This window comes from Eublepharis macularius, chromosome 2 (assembly GCF_028583425.1).
Source record: "Eublepharis macularius isolate TG4126 chromosome 2, MPM_Emac_v1.0, whole genome shotgun sequence".
Lineage (NCBI taxonomy): Eukaryota > Metazoa > Chordata > Lepidosauria > Squamata > Eublepharidae > Eublepharis > Eublepharis macularius.
In genome coordinates this window covers 47,872,986-47,896,264 of record NC_072791.1, presented here as the reverse complement: position 1 = coordinate 47,896,264, position 23,279 = coordinate 47,872,986, and the positions used below count along the sequence as shown (strand labels likewise).

Below are 23,279 nucleotides of genomic sequence, written 5' to 3'. Positions count from 1 at the left end.
GATCCAAGCTCCCTGGGTCTACCACACCCAGGGGGCCGCTGGATATACAAGCCAACGGGAGCCCGCTTAATAGCAGGGCTGCCGGGCGCAGCACACCGCCGCCGCGGCTGCCTCCGCGCCGCCCCGCTGCGCGTCTCCTCCGGCCTAAACGACCCGGCCGAAACGGGTCCGCTGCCGCCGCCGCCGCTCAAGCCGCCGCCGCCGAGACGCCCCACACCGTCCAGCTCACTGCCGCCGCCGCTCGAGCCGCCGCCGCGCCCAACGCTCGGGAGGCAGAACGACACGTCTGCCTTCAACCGAGCAAGAAACGCGACTGGCGTTAGGTGAGCGGAGCAGTCAGCAACGGCTGCTGACTCCGCCCACCCGCGAAAGCCCCGGATGCCCGGGAACGCTGCTCTGCTCTCATCCTTCCCAGAGAGCAATGCACGGCCCCCTCCTTGAGCAGCAAAGCTGCCTGGAGGCGTGGCCGAATTCTCTTTAGCTACTCACCTAGAATGAGGATGTCATTTTCAAGCAGTTTATAGGCCCTTAATATATGGATATGGGTTGAAGCAAAAGTCAGATCATCAAGTGCTTTGTCGGTACCTGAAATTATTAGACGCCTTCTAGAAAAAAAATTACAGATAGGGGTCTATATTGGTACCTAGTGTATAGGTATCCCAAGTCTTTTCTATTTTAGATACAGGGGAAATAAAAATGGCAAAAAGATTTGGGAACATGATCTATTTGACTCAGTTAACTTTAATTGGTGAAAGTTCATGCGAGTTTAGAACCCACAGGGTATTTTATGTACCAAAATGGAAAGTGGGATAAAGTATTGGTTATGTAATGTTTTAATTATATAAATGACATTGATAAATTTACAATGCAAGCCTAAATAGTTTAGGATTGCACTGTAAGTTACTTAGATAGTTAATGAGTTGATAGTTAATGAATAGATGAATTAATGAATTAATACAGATTGGTTTCAATACATGATCATTTAAAACAAAAATAGAGTTCCTTTGCAAAATTTGCATGTATATAATAAAAATGTTAGTGTTATGCAGTTTTTTTTTTATTTTCCACATAGAGCATTTACTATAATCCACGAAGAACAGATGCACTTATGAAGCATGGACTGTATTACTTTCAAAAATCAAATTGGTTGGTTGCTATTAATAATTTTACAGATGTGATAAAAATAGATCCAAACAATGCAGAGGCAAGGTAAAATTACATTATGCAAAACTGAAACCATTGTTATTCTAAAAATAGTTGATTAATTATCCTTCTTTTAACAATGTAATGAGAATGAGAGTGTCTTTGTCCTATATTGTATGAGTGTAAATATTTGTTTTCTTAATTAAAATATACTGATCCTTTAGCAAAAGGTGCTCATGGTGGCTAACAAAAACAAAATACTGTTAAAATATTATAACAATAAAACATTAAAAATCAGTAATAACTACCAGTGAATAACAGCATCAATATATAAATAACAGCTCAGTAGGGAAAATGCCGTAAATAAAGTCCAGAGAAGTGTGAGATAAGAAGAGAATTATCCACAATAAAATCATACAAAACATACATACAACAAAATAAACTCAGTTTCTGGTAGACACCCACTTCACCTCTAAAGGTCAGGCTGCACTAAATGTAAGACCCTGGTGGAAGATCTTAATTGACAGACAGGCAGAGCAGAGTCACCTGGGCTCAGGAGCACATGGTCTGCAGCTGCTAGAGGAGGTAAGGGCTTTTTGCCTTTCTTGGCTGTGGTGGGTTAAGCTGAGAAGCTAAGGGTGGTCCTCTCTAGCTTTGGGGCTTTTTGTGTGTAGTTTTGTGTTGATTGAGTGTAGTTTTGAGGCTGAGTGTGTTTGGGCTTGATTGTGTTTGAGGGTGAGTGTGTTTGTAAGGCTGCTGGGGGTTGCTGGAGTACAAGCCACACCCCCCCCCTTTGTGCTCACCTCCTGTGCTTAGCAGGAAGTGACCTTTTGCATTGAAAAGGCAACTGCTGGGCAGGGGCGCGAGCCGAAGGGCGAGAGCTAAAGGGCTCTTGGCCTGTGGCTCTTAGCCGGGGGATCATAGCCGTTTTCTTTCCTCTTAGTGTGTTATTCCTAAAACAGATTAATGAAGTCAGAATGCCAGCAAGGGGTTGGGGGCTTTCCAGTGTATTGCACTGAGTGTCACATGTATGACTATCTGCCTTCTGGTCAGAAGTCCTGGATGTGTGCTCGCTGCAAGGAGCTCCTGGTTCTCAGGGAACGAGTACGTACCCTTGAGGCTAAGGTGGCTGACCTGGAGAAGCGGAGACAGTTAGATAGGCACGAGGACAAGATTCTCAGGGACAGGATAGATGTGTCCCACTCTAAAAATGGCAGCGTTCTTGTTGTCAAGGAGAATGAGGATCTTGTGGAATCAGGGCACCGTACTGAGGATAAGGGGAACATGCCCTCAGAAGGGACCTCTTCTTCAGTTGGTGAGCAGGTTTCCCTTCGCATCAAGGAACCATCCCTGGGTGGGGTGGGAGGGAGGCTCTTGGTAGTTGGTGATTCGATCCTTAGACAAGTAGATAGCTGGGTGGCACAACCACGTTCTGACCGTATGGTGACTTGCCTGCCTGGTGCGAAGGTAGCGGACATTACGCGTGTTATAGATAGGCTGGTAGATAGTGCTGGGGAAGAGTCAGCGGTCGTGGTCCATGTTGGAACCAACGATGTTGGGAAATGCAGTCGTGAGGTCTTGGAACAAAAATTTAGGCTGTTAGGCAGGAAACTCAAGGCCAGGACCTCCAAGGTAGCCTTCTCAGAAGTGCTACCTGTTCCACGCGCAGGGCCAGAGAGACAAACGCAGATCAGGAGTCTCAATGCGTGGATGAGACGATGGTGTAGGGAGGAAGGGTTCAAGTTTGTTAGGCACTGGGATTCTTTTTGGGACAAGCGGGAGCTGTACAAGAGAGACGGTCTCCTCTTGTCCCGAGAAGGAACCCGGCTGCTGGCACTTAAAATCAAAAAGGTGGCAGAGCAGTTTTTAAACTAAATGCTAGGGGAAAGCCGACAAGAGATAAAGTGTCTCTGGTTCAGGATGGTTCATCTCAGAGAGATGAAGGGCTAGGTATAACACTTCTACAGGGAGATAGATTAGAGTTGTCAACTGAGATGGAGACAAACAGTGCAGATGACCTAACTACGTCTCGAGGCAAAGTGTGCCGGGGAAGTTACAGGTGTTTATATACAAATGCTAGAAGTGCCCGAGGTAAAATTGGGGAGCTGGAATGTTTAGTGTCGGGCGAATCCATAGACATTGTGGGCATATCAGAAACTTGGTGGGATGAGGAAAATCAGTGGGACACGGTGATTCCTGGATATAAATTATATCGGAAGGATAGGGAGGGAAGGGTTGGTGGTGGGGTGGCTCTATATGTCAGAGAAGGTATACATTCCAGTAAGATTGAGAAGGTAACTGAATTAGATTCGCTTCTGGAAATGCTATTGGTTGAAATTACGGGCCCAAATGGAAACTTAACTGTGGGAGTTTGTTATCGCCCTCCAGATCAGAAAATAGAGGAGGATTATAAAATGATGACAGGATTAAAGATGGCTGCTAAACAAAAAAACTGTGTTGTAATGGGTGATTTTAACTACCCACACATTGACTGGGCCAATGGGTGTTCAAATCGGGGGAGAGAAAGTGAGTTTCTAGACTGTCTCAATGACTGTGCTATGGAACAGATGGTTACAGAACCTACTAGGGGAGAGGTGATCCTGGATTTGGTCCTCAGTAATGCTGAAGACCTGGTGAGAGATGTAAATGTGATTGCACCACTTGGGAACAGTGACCATAATGTTATTGAGTACAACATATGTATAAATAGGAAATTGCCAAATAAGACCAACACAGCCATGTTTAACTTCAAAAGGGGTAACTTTTCTGAGATGAGGGGGTACGTGAAGAAGAAACTGAAAGGGAAAGTAAAAAAGGTCAAAACACTTGGGGAATCTTGGAGACTATTTAAAACTACAATCCTGGAAGCTCAAATTAAATATATACCGCTGGTTAGGAAAGGCACAAATAGGTTTAGGAAAAGGCCAGCATGGTTAACAAGCAATGTAATAGAAGCTGTAAAAGGTAAAAAGGATTCTTTTAGGCAGTGGAAAACTAGTCGGAGTGAGGTTGATAAAAAGGAGCATAAGCTGTGGCAAAAAAAGTGCAAGTCTGTGATCAGACAGGCAAAAAGGGAATATGAGGAGCATATTGCAAAGAACATAAAGAAAAACAATAAACAATTCTTTAAATATATTAGAAGTAGGAAACCAGCTAGGGAGGCAGTGGGGCCCTTGGATGACCAAGGCGTAAAAGGATTACTAAAGGGTGATAGGGAAATGGCCGAGAAGCTGAATGCGTTCTTTGCTTCTGTCTTCACTGTGGAAGATAAGAAGTGCATGCCCACTCCGGAAGCACTGACTTTGGGAGGGGTTTTGAAAGACCTGAGTCACATTGAGGTGACGAGAAAGGAGGTTATGCGACTGCTAGATAATTTAAAAACTGATAAATCACCGGGCCCAGATGGCATACATCCAAGAGTTCTGAAAGAACTGAAGTGTGAACTTGTAGATCTCCTCACAAAAATATGTAATCTGTCATTAAACTCTGCATCTGTTCCTGAGGACTGGAAGGTAGCTAATGTTGTCCCCATCTTTAAAAAAGGTTCCAGGGGAGATCCGGGAAATTACAGGCCAGTCAGCCTGACGTCAATACCGGGTAAGTTGGTGGAAACTATTATCAAAAATAAAATTAGTGGGCACATTGATGACCAAAAGCTGATGAGGAAAACTCAGCATGGGTTCTGTAAGGGAAGATCTTGTCTCACCAATCTGTTAGAGTTCTTTGAGGGAGTGAACAAACAAATGGACAAGGGAGACCCGATAGATATTGTTTATCTTGACTTCCAGAAAGCTTTTGACAAAGTTCCTCATCAAAGGCTCCTAAGTAAGCTCAGTAGCTATGGGATAAAGGGCCAAGTCCTCTTGTGGATCGAAAACTGGCTAATTAATAGGAAACAGAGAGTGAGTATAAACGGGCACTTCTCACAGTGGAGGGTGGTGAGCAGTGGGGTGCCACAGGGGTCGGTATTGGGTCCAATGCTTTTTAACTTGTTTATTAATGATTTGGAATTGGGATTAAGCAGTGAAGTGGCTAAATTTGCAGATGACACGAAATTGTACAGGGTGGTGAAAGCCAGAGAGGATTGTGAGGCACTCCAAAGGGATCTGTCGAGGCTAGAAGAGTGGGCATCCATGTGGCAAATGAGGTTCAATGTAGCCAAGTGCAAAGTAATGCACATTGGAACCAAAAATCCAAAATATAAATACAAGTTGATGGGGTCTGAACTGGCGGAGACTGACCAAGAGAGAGATCTTGGAGTCATGATAGATAACTCCCTAAAAACGTCAGCACAGTGTGCGACTGCCATAAAAAAAGCTAATGCTATGCTAGGGGTTATTAGGAAAGGGATTGAAAACAAATCAGCCGGTATCATAATGCCTCTGTATAAATCGATGGTGAGGCCTCATTTGGAGTACTGTGTACAGTTCTGGTCGCCACACCTTAAAAAAGATATCATAGCACTGGAAAAAGTACAGAGAAGGGCAACTAAAATGATTAAAGGGTTGGAACACTTTCCCTATGAGGAAAGATTGAGGCGCTTGGGGCTCTTTAGCCTGGAGAAAAGACGACTGAGGGGAGACATGATAGAGGTTTACAAGATAATGCACGGGTTAGAGAAGGTAGAGAAGGATGTGTTTTTCTCCCTTTCTCACAATACAAGAACTCGTGGGCACTCTATGAAATTATTGAGCAGTCGGGTTAGAACAGATAGAAGAAAATACTACTTTACACAAAGGGTGATAAACACATGGAATTCGTTGCCACAGGAGGTGGTGGCAGCTACAAGCATTGCCAGCTTCAAGAGGGGACTGGACAAATATATGGAGCAGAGGTCCATTAGTGGCTACTAGCCACAGGAGATAGATGGTATTCTCTTTGTGGGGAGGTGGTGCTCTGTTTTCTTGATGCTGGAAGGAAGGCAGTGGGAGGGCTTCTGGTGTCCTGGCCTCACTGACAGTCCTTTAGATGGCACTGGATTTCTAGCCACTGTGTGTGACAGAATGTTGGACTGGATGGGCCACTGGCCTGATCCAACATGGCTTTGCTTATGTTCTTATGTTCTTATGTTCATATGTGAACAAGTGGTCCTTTAAGTAGCCTGGTTGTATATTATTAGGGCTTTAAAGGTAATATCGAGCATTATGAATTGTACCCAGAAGTAAACTGATGATCTGTGCAGTTTTTTGGAAGCAGGAAGATATGTTCCTGATGGCAAGTACCTGTGAGCAATCTTAACATAATGTTTTCTACCAACTGAAGTTTCACACAATCCTTGAAAGCAGTATCATATGGATGTAATGGTGATCTGGCTGCAATATCCGCCACCCTATTAATTACCGGGGTTGATTTGGCTGATCTAGCTGGCTAGGCAGGTGTCTCCTTCCCCCCTCACTGGTACACCTCCATTCCTCCCGAAGCTGCGCCCTTTGTGGAAGAGTACAGCCATCCCAGATAGGAATGTGCCATTCTTTGGTCAAGGGTATACAATAGGTTGTACTCCCCTTCTAGAGATTCCAGTCTCATATGGTTTGCGTTGTCATCAGTTGTGTAGCAGGATTTTACTCAAGTGGCACCTTAGAGACCAACAAAATTTTGAGAGTGTAAGCTTTCAAGAGTGAGAGCTCCCTTCTTCAGACAATGTCTGAATCCTGCTGTTCTACCCACCTAACTATCCTCACTAGTTGTGTAGGTAATTTTAAACTATGGAGTTACAGGTCTTTGGGGGCCTATTTCCAATGCAATGCTGCAGCTTGCTTTCGTAGGTCCCCTGTTGAGCTTATCAGTTGGGACAACTTCTGCCCTGATGGCACCACTGACTGTCTTAATTGAAACTGTTACCAGAGCATAGATAGTCATGATTTCATCCTGCCTCACCAGAAACAGCTGTAGGTAGCACACCAAGTGAAGCTAGGCATGGCACTAGATGTAATAGAGGAGATCTGAACCTCCATCTGCAAACAGAAGTCTAATAATAAAACAGGAAAACTGCTCTTTAAGGAGGAATGTCCAGGACAGGCTGTCTCTTCAGTCCGTATAGGACAACAAAAATGTGTGTTTGTGTGTGTGTGTATACAGGGGTACATGTATACAGGGGAGAGGATCTGCATGTATGAAAATGAGGCAAACAAAACGCCTGAGTCCTGTGTCTGTGTGCTTGAGGAATGTGTGTGTTTAGAATTTACTGCCATTAGTGTGTACACCTTCCAAGAGTGGAGTGGGATGCCACAGTGGTCCTGGAAAAGGACCCACAGTTTCCATGCTCACCTGATGGAGGAAGAGATAAATGGAAGAAAGGAGGTACAGCTGCATTCCTTGCCAGCAAAGCTGGGTGCAGCAGCAGCATCCTCGCCTGTTCAGTGGGTTCTATTCCTCCTGTCCTCTGCTGGTTAGGCTAGCATCCCCATATAGGACCAGGCAGTGATGCCCTCCCTATGTAACTCAGTGGGGCTGGCCTGGACTGGCCAGTGACACCCTCCCCACACCACTTGGCAGGGTTGGACAAGAGTAGCCTCCTTGTCTGAATGGCACTTGAGCTGAACCCAACAAGTCTCTTCACCCTGTGGTCTGGTAGGACCATAATGGCCAATCCACTCTTGATGCCTTCTAAACTGCATGACAATGATGTTATAAAAAGATAAATTTCGGTCATCATCTTCCACCGGTGGGTAAAGACATTTCATCTGGCATTCCTTCAGTGATCCTTCCTTTCTTCCTAGCCTGTGCCTTAATTTGTTGTTTTTATGTTTTTGTAGGTTCATTTTTGCTTGTTTTTGTTATGATAATGGTTTGTATCTGTTTGGTTTTAATGATTTTTAAGATGTGTTTTTAGTATGTATGTTTTTGATCTGTTTGCTGACTTGGTGGTTCTGTGAAGGAAGAAAGATGGTTGTAAAGTGTGTAGTAAATTGTGTAAATAAATAAAAGTGTAAATAAATGAGAAATGGAGAATAAAAATAGAAAATAGATTGTATTCTCTAGATGAATGAATTTATGTAACCATTTAAGAATTTTAATGCTGTGTTCAAGATACAGATGATTTGTGGAATTAGTTCTAAAGGTCTTTTCCTCTCTTCCATTCTAGCGTTGCACACCAGAGCTAAAACTACAAAGGGTGGATCCAAGGTTTCACTCATACAAGCATCACAAATTTCCCCTTCTTTCCCCTTCTCCAGTAGTTAATTCTGATTTCCCTGGTTACAGAAACCACATGAATTAACAGCCATGTGAGTTGGTGTGTTGCATTAAGGGGAATGAAATTGGAGCTGCATTGGTGGAAGAGGCAGGAGGGAGTGATTTCACCTCAGTCCCCTTCTCTGTACCCCACAGACCTGCATGGCTATTATTCCATGCGAATTTCCCATCCCTGAGAATAAACTTTCCTGAAGTCAGACAGGACTGTTGTGGGGAGAGAAAAGCTGGGAAGACCCATAACTTAATATTAGCAGCTTCCAATAATGGAACCCTGGATCTGAGCCACTATTTTGACTTACTTATCTTTGGTATTGAAATTATCTTACTATTAACTTTAACTCTACACATAACTGTTCTTTGTGATTGAATGTATGCAAACTTTAAGGAAACTGAAAGTCTGTGAAAGGAGCAGTCTTCTATATTTTTTTAATGCAGTATATATATATATATATATATTCAGTTATTTAGTCCAATTTGATTTTTTTTAAATGAGGCATTTCTTCTTGTTGTTAAACTACCCATTAACTTCGTTTTTTGAGTCTGGACCTAAGTCCCACTGATGTTAGTTTAGGATTACAATCCTGAATTGTTTTGAATATTGTTTATATGCAAAAACTTGTATTTCTAAAAATGTGTATGTGTTTTCAAAATAATTTTAATACAGGAATTTGTAAGTATAGTATAAACATACATTTTTTTCTAGAACTTTTCGGGGAAGAGCATATTTAAAACAAGAGGAATACAAAAAGGCAGTTGTTGATTTTTCTGCTGCAATTCATTTGGACCCTTGTGATTGGCTGGCATTCTATTACAGAGGCTGTATTTTGAGAAAGATCGATCCAAAGCAAGCTCTTCAGGACTTCAGTATTTCTGGTATTATACTTTGATTTTTTTTAATGTACAGCCTGAATTGCTTTTATGATGATTGCAATTTTTTTTTAATTCACTGTGAGGTTTAATAGTTGTGAATGCTACAGTTTTCTCCAAACATTAGAATGTCTTGTCATGAGGGAATGTTTCAGTAAATTTGATTAGTGTATATTTAGCGCTAGAAGCTGAATTTAGCTGCTGGCCTGTTGTAGCCAAGCCTTCTAATTACTCTCTGTTATTTTGTAAGATACCAAATCATAATCATGACAACTTTCTGGCTTTATTTTCAGGACCTGTTTAGAATGTTGTACTGATACTGGTAACACCATACAATGTTAATTATGATCTGGCAAAATAATTATGATCATTTTGATTCTAGTCATTGTCCAATCCCTTCCCTTTATTTTCATCGTCTTCTCCAGTAATATCTGGATGAAGGATTGATTTGTGGAAAGTAGAAGCTCTTTTTGGTAACACAAGCAGGGCCTTTTTGGAGGTTCTGACACTCTGGAGTGAGACTTCCTACAGATTCTGGGCCAGTTCCACATGGGGGTCAAAAAACTGCCCTTCTGTGAAAGCAGCAACAAGCAAGGTAGTGGCATGTGGAAATGTTACAAAAACACTGACCTGAATTTGTGCATATACACCTATTCATAATGGACACCATAATAATTCATTTGGGAAATGTTGGAGAGAGTTGGTCTCTCGTTCCCCATGCACACTCTAGGGGTTTATTTCCTCTTCACATCAACATTTTAAAATAAGTATAGTGGTACATGATTTATTTTTCTATAAAGCCCACAATTCTGAAAACAGGTTGTGATTAGTACCTGAGCAATATATAATAAAATATAATGGAAAGATACATATATATATATATATACACACACACACAGATGCTGGTATTGACCTATGTGACTTGGTGCCAGCATATCTTAAAGACTACTGTCTCCCATATGAACCTACCCTTTCACTTGATTTATCTTTGTGCACCCCTGCCATCTGAGGCTAGATGTGTGGCAACTTAACAAAGGGCCTTCTCAGTCATGGAGCCAAAGCTTTGGAATTCCCTCTCCTGGAACTTGGATCTTTCTCCTCGTCTTCCCCCTGCTATTGCTATATTCCACCAGTGGATGTTATGTTTGGCATACTTCCAATAATTGTTATTGGCCCTCCTACCTGTTCTTCATGTTTGTTTTAAGTTTTTAAAAATGTTTTAATGTTTGCCGCCTTCATGATCCTACTTGAGTAGAAAGGCAGCATTCAAATAATTTAAATAAATAAATAAATAAATAAATAAATAAATAAATAAAATAATGCAGTTACAGACATATTCTGAAAGACATGCAATTATTTTAAAAGGTGAATTAGTGACGTGCATATACAAACCTCCCTAAATATCTGTTTCTTCCCCCTTCCTCCCAGTTCTTCTCAATGATGATTTTGACAATCTTAGTTGTTTCATTCATCGTGGCATCTTGTATTCTGAAATGAAGCAGTGGATGCTGGCAATTGCTGATTTCGAAAATGTAGTGCTTTTGGACAGGTATGCTGTTTTCCCTTTGCTTTGTTTCATGATTCATTTACTTCTTGCCCTTCATCACAAGACCCCAGAGGCAATCATATAAATTCAGTTCAGAAAACAGCATATTAAACATCAAATTAAGACAACTTCTTCCCTGGTGTAATTTTTAAAATACAAATTGTCTCCTCCAGAGTTACTGTTCATCCTGAAGAGGAAAGAAAGCCTACAGGTAACAAGTATGCTCCCTCCATGGGGCAAATAGCAGCTCCCACAGTCTTATGTAGATGGTAAACAGCATAGCAAATAATGCTGAACCTTGTGGAATACTACAGATACCATTATGGAGTGGGCTGATGCCACCTTCTGGAATCATCTGTCTAGATATGAGAGAAACACAGCAAGGCAGCTTCTTCTGTTACAGACAGATGGTCCATAAAGATTCTGTGACTGATGGTATTGAATACAGCTGAGAGAATCCAGAAAATTAGCTGAGAAGCTCTCTTCTCTTAGTGCTGATTAACAACCAAGTCAACCCAGAATGTTTAAAATCCTGAAATCAGGCTGGGAAACTGACCAGTTAGGATCTAGATAATGAGCTTTCTCACGACTATTGGATAACTCTATCCTCAAGTACCCAAATCAGTAGGATCTAGTGACCATTAAAAAAAGAATCCTCCCCATCACTTCCTAAAGAGAAGGTAGAATCACCTGAGGAAAGCATTCAGAGGAAGCATTCATTCAGAGGAAAGTATTAACCATCAAACTGACTAAATGGGTCAGTCTCCCATTATTATATTTTATTAACCCAGATGAGCAAGTGCTTTTCTGTCCTCAGATTGTTTAATCCATGTTCCAGTGGATTACTGATGAATCCCTTAGGCATTCTGTTCTTATATTTAATGCTGAAGTGGTCCCAACCCATGTGAATGCTTATATCCAATGATTGGGACCACCAGGGAACAAAAACAGAGGCTCCTGTAACTTGGGGACACCTTCCAGGATTGCAGAAAAATGCTAAGTGACTAAGATACATTGTGGGGTGTACACTGCATCCTAAATCAACAGCACACTCTGGGTACAGGCACCACTTACCTGCCTGCTCTTGAAGTGCATGCTGGAGCAGCCCCATAAAGCTCAGATGTCATCAGTATGCTCTTGCTGGGCCTGGGGAAGTGCCCAGATGCCAATGCAATGGCGGGACCCTTTCCACTGCCCCTTCCCCCCACTACCACTCCATGATGCATGGAAGAGACCTGCTGGCAGGTGGAGTCGGGCTGGGTTGTATGGAGTCTCATCTCACCCAATCACAGCTGGGCCTCACAGAGCCCCACTGTACCTGGCCAATGCTGCAGTGCAAGGAGACCCTGCAGGCACAAGGAGAGCCAGCACTGAGGCGAACTGCCCTGGGAAGGGCTAATGCTCTGGCAAGGATGCCTAAAGAAAAGCTAGGAAGGGGAAAGGGTATTTTGGAGGGGGGGGCAAAGGGTGTTTGGGGGAGGTGGAAAGGGTAAGAGTAGTCTTTGCCAGGGAGGGAGAGTGGTAAGGGGATTTGCTGGAGAGCAGGGAGGGGTTTTGCTGGGGGAGAAAGGATAATGCTGTTTTGGAGAAGGGAAGGAGGGAGAAGAAAGAAATGGAGTAGGATCTTTGGAAAGAAGGGGGAAGAATGGGCAGGATCTTTGGAAGGTAGGGGAGAAAGGAACAGAGTAGGATCTTTGGAAAGTGGAGAGGGGGAGGAACAGGGTAGGATCTTTAAAAAGGTATGCAGAAAGGAAGAGGGCAGGATCTTTGGAAAGGGGGGAAGCTAAGGCAGGGGAAATGGGATTCCATCTCCCTGCAACTGGCCGCCCCAGCCGAATGTCACCACTGCCACCACCATCTAGGACTGCAATGGCACTCAGTGTTGCTAGACGTGGTGCAGCTCTCCCCCCCCCACACCATCATCCCCATATAACCCACAAAATGTTGTTGCAGGCCCCCACTTATACAGGTTATATGTATCACCAATACTGGTTATATGTATCTTCAAAATAAGGTAAAAAGTGAAAATTCATGTGATGCTGTGTGGAAGGAGGAGAAGGAATTTTGCTTTGATACATAGTTTGCATGTGTATGGTTTTGCCACAAAATTTTATCAGCAATAAGTTGTGAACATGCTTATAAAGCATATATTTTCATATTTGTTGGATTAAAATGTATTTGTACCCAGTCACAAGATGTTTCTGTCTCCATTTTAGGAGTCTTACTTTGCCCTACATAAACATTGGACTGATCATGCTGTTACATTTGGATCGCTATTTTGAAGCTATTGAACAGTTCACTAGTGCCATTAAGGTGGATCCTTTAGATATTAGACCATATTTGTGCAGAGCTCAAGCATATCAAAAGGTATCTTGTAAAATGATAAATAGCAAAATAGCAGCAGTCAGTGCAACTCTCCCCATGATGGTCAGTAGGGATATGCACAAAAAAAATTGGTTTCATCTGAATCTGAGTATTAGGAATACTATAAATATTTGGTATTCCTGGTTTGGTAAATTTAGAGAATTCCTAATTTTTCAACCATTATTCCCTATGGGGAAACTATCCAGGAAGTGGTGCTGGGATCTGTGGAGGAATATTTCAAGCAGACTGCACCAAATTTGAAGGAACCTAATCCTTGTCCAATAAAGGACCCCCCCCCCCAAGTTTCAGGAAGATTGGGCTGTATGGTCCAGTTTTATGAAACCCTGAACAAGGTGCTCCCAGCCAGTCTCCATTGTTTCCTGTGAGGGAAACATTTCCAAGGCATTCCAGGGAGTAAGTAACTGTAAGTAAAGGGGCAACCTGTGGCCAAAAGCCACTTCCCAATGCAATGCAAGCTGAAACAACGAAGTCCAACAGAACCAAATTGAAGCAAGGGAATACTCCCAGAATCGAACTGAAGGAAGTGGACCAACATCAAACCAGAGAATCATACAGTCCTCTGAATCCCACCAAAACCAAACTGAAACAAGGGTTACTCTTGGAAGCCCCAGTATCAATCACAGAAGCCAGGCAAAACCCAGGCCCAATGGGGGAACACCACATAATAGAATCAAGTATCCACATCGTCAGCTGTACTGCAGCAGAACCCCAAGCACAAGGCAATGGTAAGCACACACAGTTGTTGTAACTTAATGTAAGATTGATCCCTCTCCCAAGGAAGGCCTCAGAAAGTGGGAAGGAAGGATAATTTTGGGTAATCCAAGTTCTCCTTTCTCTGCAGCCTCCACTTTCACTCGCTGGTTTAGGAAAGCCTCAAGATAGAGCAGTGACAGCATTCTCTAGCTCATTGTGGCTGTTTCTGTGGATCTGCTTCTGCTTGTTAGTGGCACTTAGGGCCATGCTACAAGTGACGGGTTCCCTAATTTTACACCTATGTCTGCTGACTCCATTTTTAATTGATTTGTAGTTTTTTAACACAGAGCCACCAGGCCCCACTCCAGAACAGGTACTTAATGGGGCAGCCGTAGCTGAGTGCGCTTGCTGACTGGCCAGCTCCCCTGAGAAAGATGGCAGCCTGACCTGGCAGCACCTCTCCATGCCTCTCTGATCAGAAGGCTGACAAATGCTGCCTGCCTGCCTCCCCTTGCCCAGCATAGCATTGAATCCACATGCAGAGAGGGGAAGGATCAGACTCCGCTTCAGCGGTGTTTCTTTGTAAAGGGGCTAGGGAGAGAGAGGGCAGGCGCACTGGGCTTCTGCAGGCACAAAGAACTGGAGGCATTTAATCCCCTCCCCCCCATCCTGGCTCCTTCCAGTTTGGAAAGTTCCCTGAATCCATCAGTGTCAGTGTTTACAGGACCCAGTGCAGGGTCTGTAAACTGCACTGAATCTGTGCTTTCATTTGGGCACTTCACAATGCACTCCCTCCTTCCTGGGTAGTCAAGTTCTCATGAATCAGGGTCACTCTAAACTTTACTTCCTTCATGAGTTTGCCATGGAGCCAAGCAGAGCTTACTCAGACACACAGTAGCTCTGGGGAATGGCTTGCATATAAAAAGGAGACCCCAAATGGGCTCAGAAAGCTGCCACTGGGGAAGGGGAAGCTCCTGCCTTTCTCCCAAGCAAGAACAGTGCGGGGGTGGGTGAGTTTTCCAGTTTCTGCTGCCACACATGCAGACAATACCTCCATGTGCAGCCGTGAAAACCAATAAATGACACGAGCAACTGCTTAAACAACCCCCCCCAAAAGGAGCAACAAGTAAATTATAACAGTAATTGCTTAACCAACAATCCTCCCTCCACTATGAACAGCTCTTAAAAACACTAGCAATTAGCAAATCAAGTATCTCGAAAAGCACCTCCCCAAAAGCAATTATTAAACACCTAAGTAAAACCTTGCCCCTTCTTTCTTACCTACCACCTACCCACACGACACAAAGCCAAATCCCACCCCCCAAACTTCTGTACTGGAGGCTAATCTGTTGTTTACTGGTTAGTGGCTAAATTAAATTTCTTAGCCTGCTGCTTTCTGTGATATCCATGAGGTAATGTTACCATATTAGATTTGTATTATTGTCAAAGGAAGCATTATCTAGAGATGCATATTTTTAAGCTTCATTGTTCCTTGTTAATTTAGTAACTATTGGAATTACTTGTACATTTGTCACAGATATGTACTTTCATGGTGGCACAGTTTAGTCAAGACTAGGGGCACCCAGCTGTTAGCTGAAGGCCTGGTTGCCAGAGAGTAAACTCTGAGCCTTTGATTCACTACAAAGCAGACAGTATTCATTTAGAATATATGCTCCAACAGAAAAACAGTCGTAGCCTTAAAGTGTATGCTCTTGGGGAAGTCTCATCATTCTGGATGGGAGTCTTAAAATCACAAAAGTTTAGACTCTGAACTAGGGGTGTGTGATTCAGGTTTAGTATTCAGTAAAAAATACCCCATTTTACCTGATTTGGTAAAATTCAGTATTACTGAACTTAATTCTGTATTATCAATCAAATTCAATAATACTAATAAATTTGGTAATACCAATTCAAGTTTACGGAATTTAGTTGGTAAAATTTGGTAAATTTCAGAAATTGCAGCTGGGCTGTTTCTTGCTGTTCCTTTGCTAAAGATCAGCAAAAAAAACCACTGCTTCTCGCCATTTGTAACTAGAACAGGAGTAGAGAGAAGAGAGAGGGGAGTGAGGCAAAGGTGGGAAGGGGAGGGGGGAGTGTGATTGGTCAATCCTTTCAGGAGCTCTCCCTCTCTGGCCAATGGGATTCTCAAGAAGGAAAATGTCTTTTTAAAAAACTCTCGCCCCCACAAACAACAAACAACGAACATGTCCGGGAACAGTTCATGTTCGTCCATGTTTGTTGTTCGTTGTTTGTAGATGGCACCAAACGATGAACAGGGTGTTCGGGGTTTTTTTTTCCATTCGTGCCCATGTTTAGTTGTTAGACTTACTGAGTTTTTTCTCTCTTTGGGGAGAGGTGGTTGCCTTGGTATCTGGGAAGGATAGGGTTGGGGGAGGAGGTTTTTTAATTTGCATTTTAAAACCTGCTTTTTTGCTGTGTGTGGGGGTGCTTTGGGCTTTTGTGTAGTGGGGGCTTTGATTTCTGGCTTTATATTTGCTGTTTGTTCTTCTGGTGTGTGTGTGGGGGGGGCTGTTTTATCCTGTTGTGGGTAATTCATTATTTGAAGTTTTATAGTTCCTGTGCATTTTATTAAATTCATTTCTTTGGGGTGAGGGGGCTGTTCTCCAAGTTGTTGGGCTTTCTTTACAGTCGTTGGTTGGTGTCTTTTGCTGGTTTCTGTTGGTTTGGTCAAGCGTTCAATAGTTGTTGCTTGCTCTTCTTCTGCGGAGTGTTTGTTGGAGTGCTTGTTTGTTAACTTAAATTACCTAGTGATGTTTTGATGTACTTTTTGGGTATCCTGAGAGGGTTGGGAAGTGTAAACTTTTAAAAAGTGTTTTTAAGATAGGCTAGTTGTAGGTCTTGTAAAGCAAAACTTAATTGCTAGCTTTTAGGGGCCAAAGAGAGTCCCCCCCTTTAATAGGCTTGTGTAGGAAATTAAGAAGAGTTCAGTTTCTACTCAAATTCAATAGAGAAAAAGGCTTCTCATTAGTACATTTAACTAGTTTTCCCTGCCCTCCTCTGGGCTACCTTGGAGCCAGGCTAGGCATATTAGAAGTAGGTTTTTTGTCACTGGCTTACCTGTAGCTTGGGGTTCAGAGGTAGCTTCATTCCTGAAGAGGACATAAGCTGCTTACTAGTGTAGTGCCACCACACCTAAATAGGGCCTTTTAAAAAGAGATTTGTGTGGCCGGCTACAGGTTTAGACCCACAAGAAACAAGCTTTTAGGTTTAAAAAGAACTCTCATGTTTGGCTAGGTGCTTTGGGTAGGTTGGTAATTGAACTGTTTAATAAGGTTAGTTACTAGTTAGTGTAGGTTCCAGGGAGCAGAACAATGAGTGACAGGAGACCAGAAAGGGGGTCTGGGGAAAAGGCAAGGGATTGGACTAGAGAGAAGAAGGGGAGGGGGAGGACTGTGGCTTTCCCCCCACCTGAGAGGAGGAGGCTCACCCCAGCACAGCTGCTATTCACCAGCCTGGCTTCTGGTAACAGCAAGAAAGTTTGCAAGGCCTTCTTTCCTGAGGCAGCTGCAGGAGCACCCCCTGCCCCCTACAGGTCCCTGAAGCAGGAGCTGGCGGTAGGCAAGGGCCTGCTGCTGAGGCTCCCCCTCCTCCAGCTGTTGAGACCCAGCAGCAGGAGGAGAAGCAACAGGAGGAGTCTTTTGGGGTGGGCTTGGGGGACATACATTTTCCATCGCTCCTCTTACTCCAGGGACCTGGAGGATGTTGAAAGAATTGGCAGAGAGACCTATCATTGGTGAGACTTCCCCAGTTTTCTCTGAGGCCAGCAGCAGGTCTTTCATGGTGACATAGCAGGAGAGGTTGGTGGAAGAAGAGGAAGAGTGTGGAAGTGATGACCCCCCCCCACATCTCTACCCCATCACCTTCAGACATTTTTTTCTGCCCAGCCTAGATATGGCCTGGCTCGATTGCCTCAGAGGAGGCAGCTCCTGGGTGCCCACAGATGCAGGGCAGCATGGGCACCCCTTGTCCTCCAACATCTGGGAGCACTTCCCAGTGTCAGCACTGTAGGGCCCAAGTCAGTCAAAGGAGTGATGTGAATCATCTCTTGGTGACCATTCTGAGGAACAACATGAAGAAGCACCACCAGGCAGTGTTTCTTCCAGGGAGAGAGAGATTAGCACCACACAGCTTCCTGGAAGGCAGCATAAGGGTCATCCCATGACCATCTCTGGTGCTCTACCCCCTGGATTTCCTGTAGGAAAGGGATGCCAAGCATCTTTGCTGGAGATGTTGGTGTGCATGGCAGATAGTTAAGAAAAGAGACCCTAGAAATACTGTTGTCTTGCCACTGGAATGGGAAGAGTCAGAGAGAGATGATAAGGAAAGCAGAGAACGACATGCACCATGTGTCACAGAGGAAACCCCCCAAAACACTCAAATGAAGCGAATGTTAACTAAACTTAACTTTCCTTATTGCAGCGGGGGGTGGGGGGTGGGGGGTGGGAATGGCTGATATAAATCATGTAATGTGATATGTTGTTCTAATGTTGTTACCTTTCCTAATTGCAGGGCTGGGAGGGTTGGCTGATGATGAAGGCTACTTCAGAGAGAGAATTACTTGGGTTTCCCAAGAGTACCACTCACAGTCAGTTTCAACCTGAAGCCAGGGGTGGGAATGGAATCCATCTTATTCAACTGTGCTCGGTGCATGCCATTGTCTTGTGCTTGTGACTATGTACTGCTTGGTTCTGTTCTGTGGTGTTCCCCCATCGGCTGAACCCAGTGCCTGGCTGCTGTGAATGACACTGGTTCTGTTGGGCTAAGTTGCAAGACTGTCCCTTGCTTCAGTTTGGTTCTGGGAGGATTCCATTCACTTGCTTCAGTTTGCTTCTAGTTGCAAGACTAACCCTTATTTCAGTTTCACTTGGATGATTCTCTGGTGTGATGTTGGTCCTCATAGGGAACAATGGAGAGTGGCTCGTCAGCCTGATCAGGGGGCATTGGGAGTTTTTATGGGGGCGGGGGGGGTCAGTTTGGTTCTGTTGGGCTTCCCAAGGGATTAGCTTGTATTTAGGAGTTCACCTTGCCGTGGCCGTGGTATATGTGCTCCTGGGAAAGAACTTGTAAAAGTTCTCATCATAGGGAGCATGGAGAGTGGCCGGTCAGCTTGCTCAGGGGATGCTGGGTTATTTTTTCGGGTGGTGGTGGTGGCATCAGTTTGGTTCTGTTGGACTGTGGTGTGGAGCTTCTATTTGGGAGTGTGCCTCTGTCCATGGCAGCCTTGATCCATGTGTTTCTGCAGTGGGAGTCAGCTTGGACTTTCCCCCCATGTTAGGAACAAATGGAGTGGCTAGGGGCACCTTGTTCAGGGGCCCACAGAATTGGACTCCAGGGTCCAATCTCCCTAAAACTTGGGGGATCTTTAAGGAACAGTCAGTAGCAGGTGGATTTTGCTTGCAAAATGCCACCCCCAGTCTCCTGAATAGTCCCCATTGTTTTCCCTGTATGAAATAATGTAGATTGGAGGTGGCTGGGGCAACCTTTTTGAGGGAGGGCACAAAATGGCCCCGGGGGTCCAATTTTAATGAAACTTGGGGGATCATTAGAAGACAGTTAGGTGTAGGTCACCTGCAATTTTGGTAAAATTAGGTCAAAAAATGATCCCTTCAGGCCACTGGATATTTCTGAATTGAGTTTCTCATAGGAAACAGTAGTCAAATTTTACCGAATTTGCCCTGTGTTACCAAACCAAATTGGAGAATGAATTTGGTATTTGGGGATTTCTGAATTTTTTTTCCAATTGGGTATTACTGATCCTGAGTTAACAGAATTTTTTTTACTGTGCACACCCCTACTCTCTGTACCGTTCTTTGAAAGAATGTTTGGATAAGTAGGCCTAATTCTTGTGCAGACATATAAGTCTGGGTCACAGGTATTTTTTTCACTGAAATGTAGACAATTGCCAAGCAGAAAAAGTGTATCAGAATTCACAATGGAAAATTCTGGTGGTGGCCTACCTATCACATTGTAAAAGGCTTTAATCTTCAACTGAAGATGTTTGCCCTCTCCAGGTAAATGTTGCCCCATCTTCTTCTAGGTAGTGTGGAAGAAAATTCTCTCTTCCTTTCCCTGAACACTGATGCTTGTAGCTTTGCATCAAGACAACTGTGCAATCCCATAATACCCCTAATATCACCAGAAAGGTCTGCCTGCCTCCCTGCTCTGCTGTGCTTTCTAATTTCAGCAGCTCTTCAAATACCTTAAAGGATGTTTTAATCAATTGCATGCAGCTTTGCAATTTTTTATTTCTTTTTAATTATGTCAGTTGCCTTATTGCCTGGGGCCTTTTTGTGGAACTGAAATGTACAAGCTGTTTTTCTCTTTTACACATACAAGGCAACAACAGTACATATGAATTTAACCTAATTCCCAATTATTTTAAACTGTTTTCCAAAGATTTTGAACCCTGGGATCCTTTTCATGATTACATTCATTTATTTTAATAAAAATCAAAGGTTGGCAATATAGTGACAAAGAAATCTAGGTTGGACAGTCAAAAGTCAGAAACTGTGGATTTCAACAAACTGTGCGTAAGGAGGGGTATGGTTAAAAAGAAGAATAAGATGCAGCAAAACAAAGTAATATTCTAAATAAACTAAAGAAGTATTAACATGAAATAAAGAAACAGTATTATAATGCAACGTTTCTAATAGAGGCTGCAATATAATACAATTTCTTTATTTCATATTAAGGCTAATACTGAATGTGTACAAGCACACATTTGCACTCTCACCCACATATGAGAGCCAAACTAGACATAATGCTAAATACTTGGTGGTCAATGAAAATGGTATCTAATTCTTCCCTTCCCCTCTGTAACACCTAGTACAAATTATCTGTGCCCTAGTGTCATGATGGTTGTTCTATCCTGGCTTTTCCTCATCCCTCTTCCACATCACATTATCTACATAATCTACTGCAGTAGTGTTGGTGGAGAAATATAGAAAGCATGGCATCCTGGCAAGGGTGAATTCTGTTATGGAACTGAAGGGAGTCAGATGATCTGCTGCTGTTTTAATTATGGCTGTACTTTGGCATTACCGCTCAATTGGCACCAAACATTAAAAAAGAAAGAAGAATTTCCTTTTGTATCTGAATGCATAAAAAAGAATGGGACTGGAAGGCTAAGAATAATGAACTTTTTTTAAAATAACAGATTCATAAGTTAGAGGATTCACTGAAAGATTTAACTAGAGCTATTCATCTCCAGCCAAACTCACCCCATTTATGCTTAATAAGGTAAGAAACTTTTGTCAGGCCATAGTGATGTATTCTTCCAGCTTTTCCTTTTGTATCTTTCTCCTCTTTGTCATTGTTTGTATTATAACTTACGTGAGTTAATATGTGTTAATGTGAGTTATTAACAGGAGGTTCTCACTGGAAGGGTATATGTTTATGGGAGAGGGGGATAGAAAGTGACCCTTCAACCAGTAGACTGAGGTTTGCCCACACGTGCTGTCTTTATGGCAAAAGGGAAACCCCTGGCAGAAGAGGTGAGGCAGCTCAATCTTGGCACAGGCAAGTTCACATACAGGCTTAAAATCATCCCAGGGGCTGAACCACCACATGCATTTTCTTGACCCAACAGAGTATTGAACCTTAAGGGGGTAGAGAGCAAGTTTTAGCTTTTGTGGTTTGCTACTAATTCAATCATCATCCACTAAAAGTGATATTTAATGAAAAATGTATAGAAGAGATTTCTAAGTATATATAGTTCAGATGATACAATTTGTCAGAGTGTATGACTTAGGAAAAAGAAATAACTGGCATTTGTTAGTGTTGAATTTGGATAGATGAACTTCTACCTAATTGTAAAGAAAGGAGTTTGATCAATAGAATCAGATTTTATATAATTTATAATATTTACTCCTGAACAAGTACCATTTATTTGGGCAGTATTGTTAGCCTGAATGCATGACAGGGAATACAGTGCAAATAAAAAGTTGAAGGCATTTAGCTGTTGATTGACTAAAATATTTTAATGTTTTTATTAAGATACTTTTAGAAGTTCTGAGCAGTTCACTTCTATTAAATGCTTTATTACAGGGGACAATATTTACTGGATATGAAGAACTATGAACTTGCAAGTTTCTGTATACGCCAAGTAGCAGAAATGGACGAAGGTACAGTCTTTTTCTGTTAAGGCTTATATATAAACTGTTAAACGATTAAGGACATGTATCATTTTCATATTGTGTTCCAAAAAATAGTTCACTTTGTTTCATTTCATTATTCATTTGTTCATTTTTGTTCCAGAAACACATTTCTGGCTATAATGTCTTGTCTGTCATTCATCTGGAGCAAACATCGCAGGGACAATACTCCTTTCCAGCAGGGTTACAAAGGAGTCACAGGGGAGACATTTGCCATCCCATTTGGCTGGCAGAGTTACACGTTGCACAGAGGACACTGAGAGAGGCACCAGGCAGAGCAGGAAGGCAGAAGCTTGTGTTTGGCCACCCAAATCACGCAGGCTGCAGGACAGAGCAGGCACAGCTTTTGGAGAAAAAAAGGCATATAGGCATCATGACAAAGGTGGCATTTGAATACTCCAAGGGTATTCAAACAGCTTTAAAAGGGGATAACATAGATTCACATGGTGACTAAAGGGAACCTCCAATGCCAAGAGGCAACATCAGGGGAAAGTTTTAGCCCCGATTCCCTGTTGTTAACCCCCAGAGTAACTGGTTGGGCTACTGTATGAGACAGGATGCTGGACTACATGGATCACTGATTGTGATCCAGAAGGGCTCTTCTTATTTCCTTAGAAGCAAATTTCATTGGTGCTTGGACCGTCTGAACTAGAGAATCAGATGCCAGAATAACCAACACTATTAGTTTTCATATTTATTTTCATTATGATAATTACAACAGCCAGTAAGACATTTTTGGGATTATTTTCCTTTTGAGCAGGTCAGTTTATGCATTTCTGTCACATGTTTTAGAACACACTTGAGTGAGGTTTGCAGATAGCAAATTCAGGGTTATGCTTTTTCACTGGCTGTTTTGAAGTTTTGCAAAGGCAATGAAAGGTTGTAAGAGAGGATTATAATATGGTTATTTGAAATTTTGAATGTCTATAGTAAGATTGGTTATCTTTTAAAAATTATGTATGTACTCAGTAATCAATAGCTTTATTATATCTGTGTTTATATAGCAGAATTTAAAATAATGAATACTTTAATCCATAATAATAATAGAAACATTCGATTTATATTCCACCCTTCAAAACAACTTAATGCCCACTCAGAGCAGTTTACAAAATATGCTATTTTTATCCTCACAACAACCAACACCCTGTGAGGTGGGAGGGGCTGAGAGAACTCCTAGAAGCTGTGAATGACCCGAGGTCACCCAGCTGGCTTCAAGTGGAGGAGTGGGGAATCAAACCCGGCTCTCCAGATTGGAGTCCCGCGCTCTTAATCACTAC

The 23,279-nt window shown here is 42.8% G+C and overlaps 1 protein-coding gene across 2 annotated transcripts in view; it reads left to right on the top strand.

The window, feature by feature from the left end:
• LOC129324317 (uncharacterized) overlaps positions 1-23,279 on the top strand; it is a 110,677-nt gene that overhangs the window by 57,966 nt on the left and 29,432 nt on the right. For both annotated transcript variants that reach the window (XR_008596525.1, XM_054971506.1), the window contains exons 13-18: positions 1,073-1,209; positions 9,041-9,210; positions 10,633-10,753; positions 12,967-13,117; positions 21,006-21,088; positions 21,896-21,972. Coding sequence is in view for 1 of the 2 variants with exons in the window: in XM_054971506.1 (XP_054827481.1) it covers positions 1,073-1,209; positions 9,041-9,210; positions 10,633-10,753; positions 12,967-13,117; positions 21,006-21,088; positions 21,896-21,972 (739 nt within the window). In the remaining variant the exon portion in view is untranslated. The remainder of the gene's footprint in view (positions 1-1,072; positions 1,210-9,040; positions 9,211-10,632; positions 10,754-12,966; positions 13,118-21,005; positions 21,089-21,895; positions 21,973-23,279) is intronic.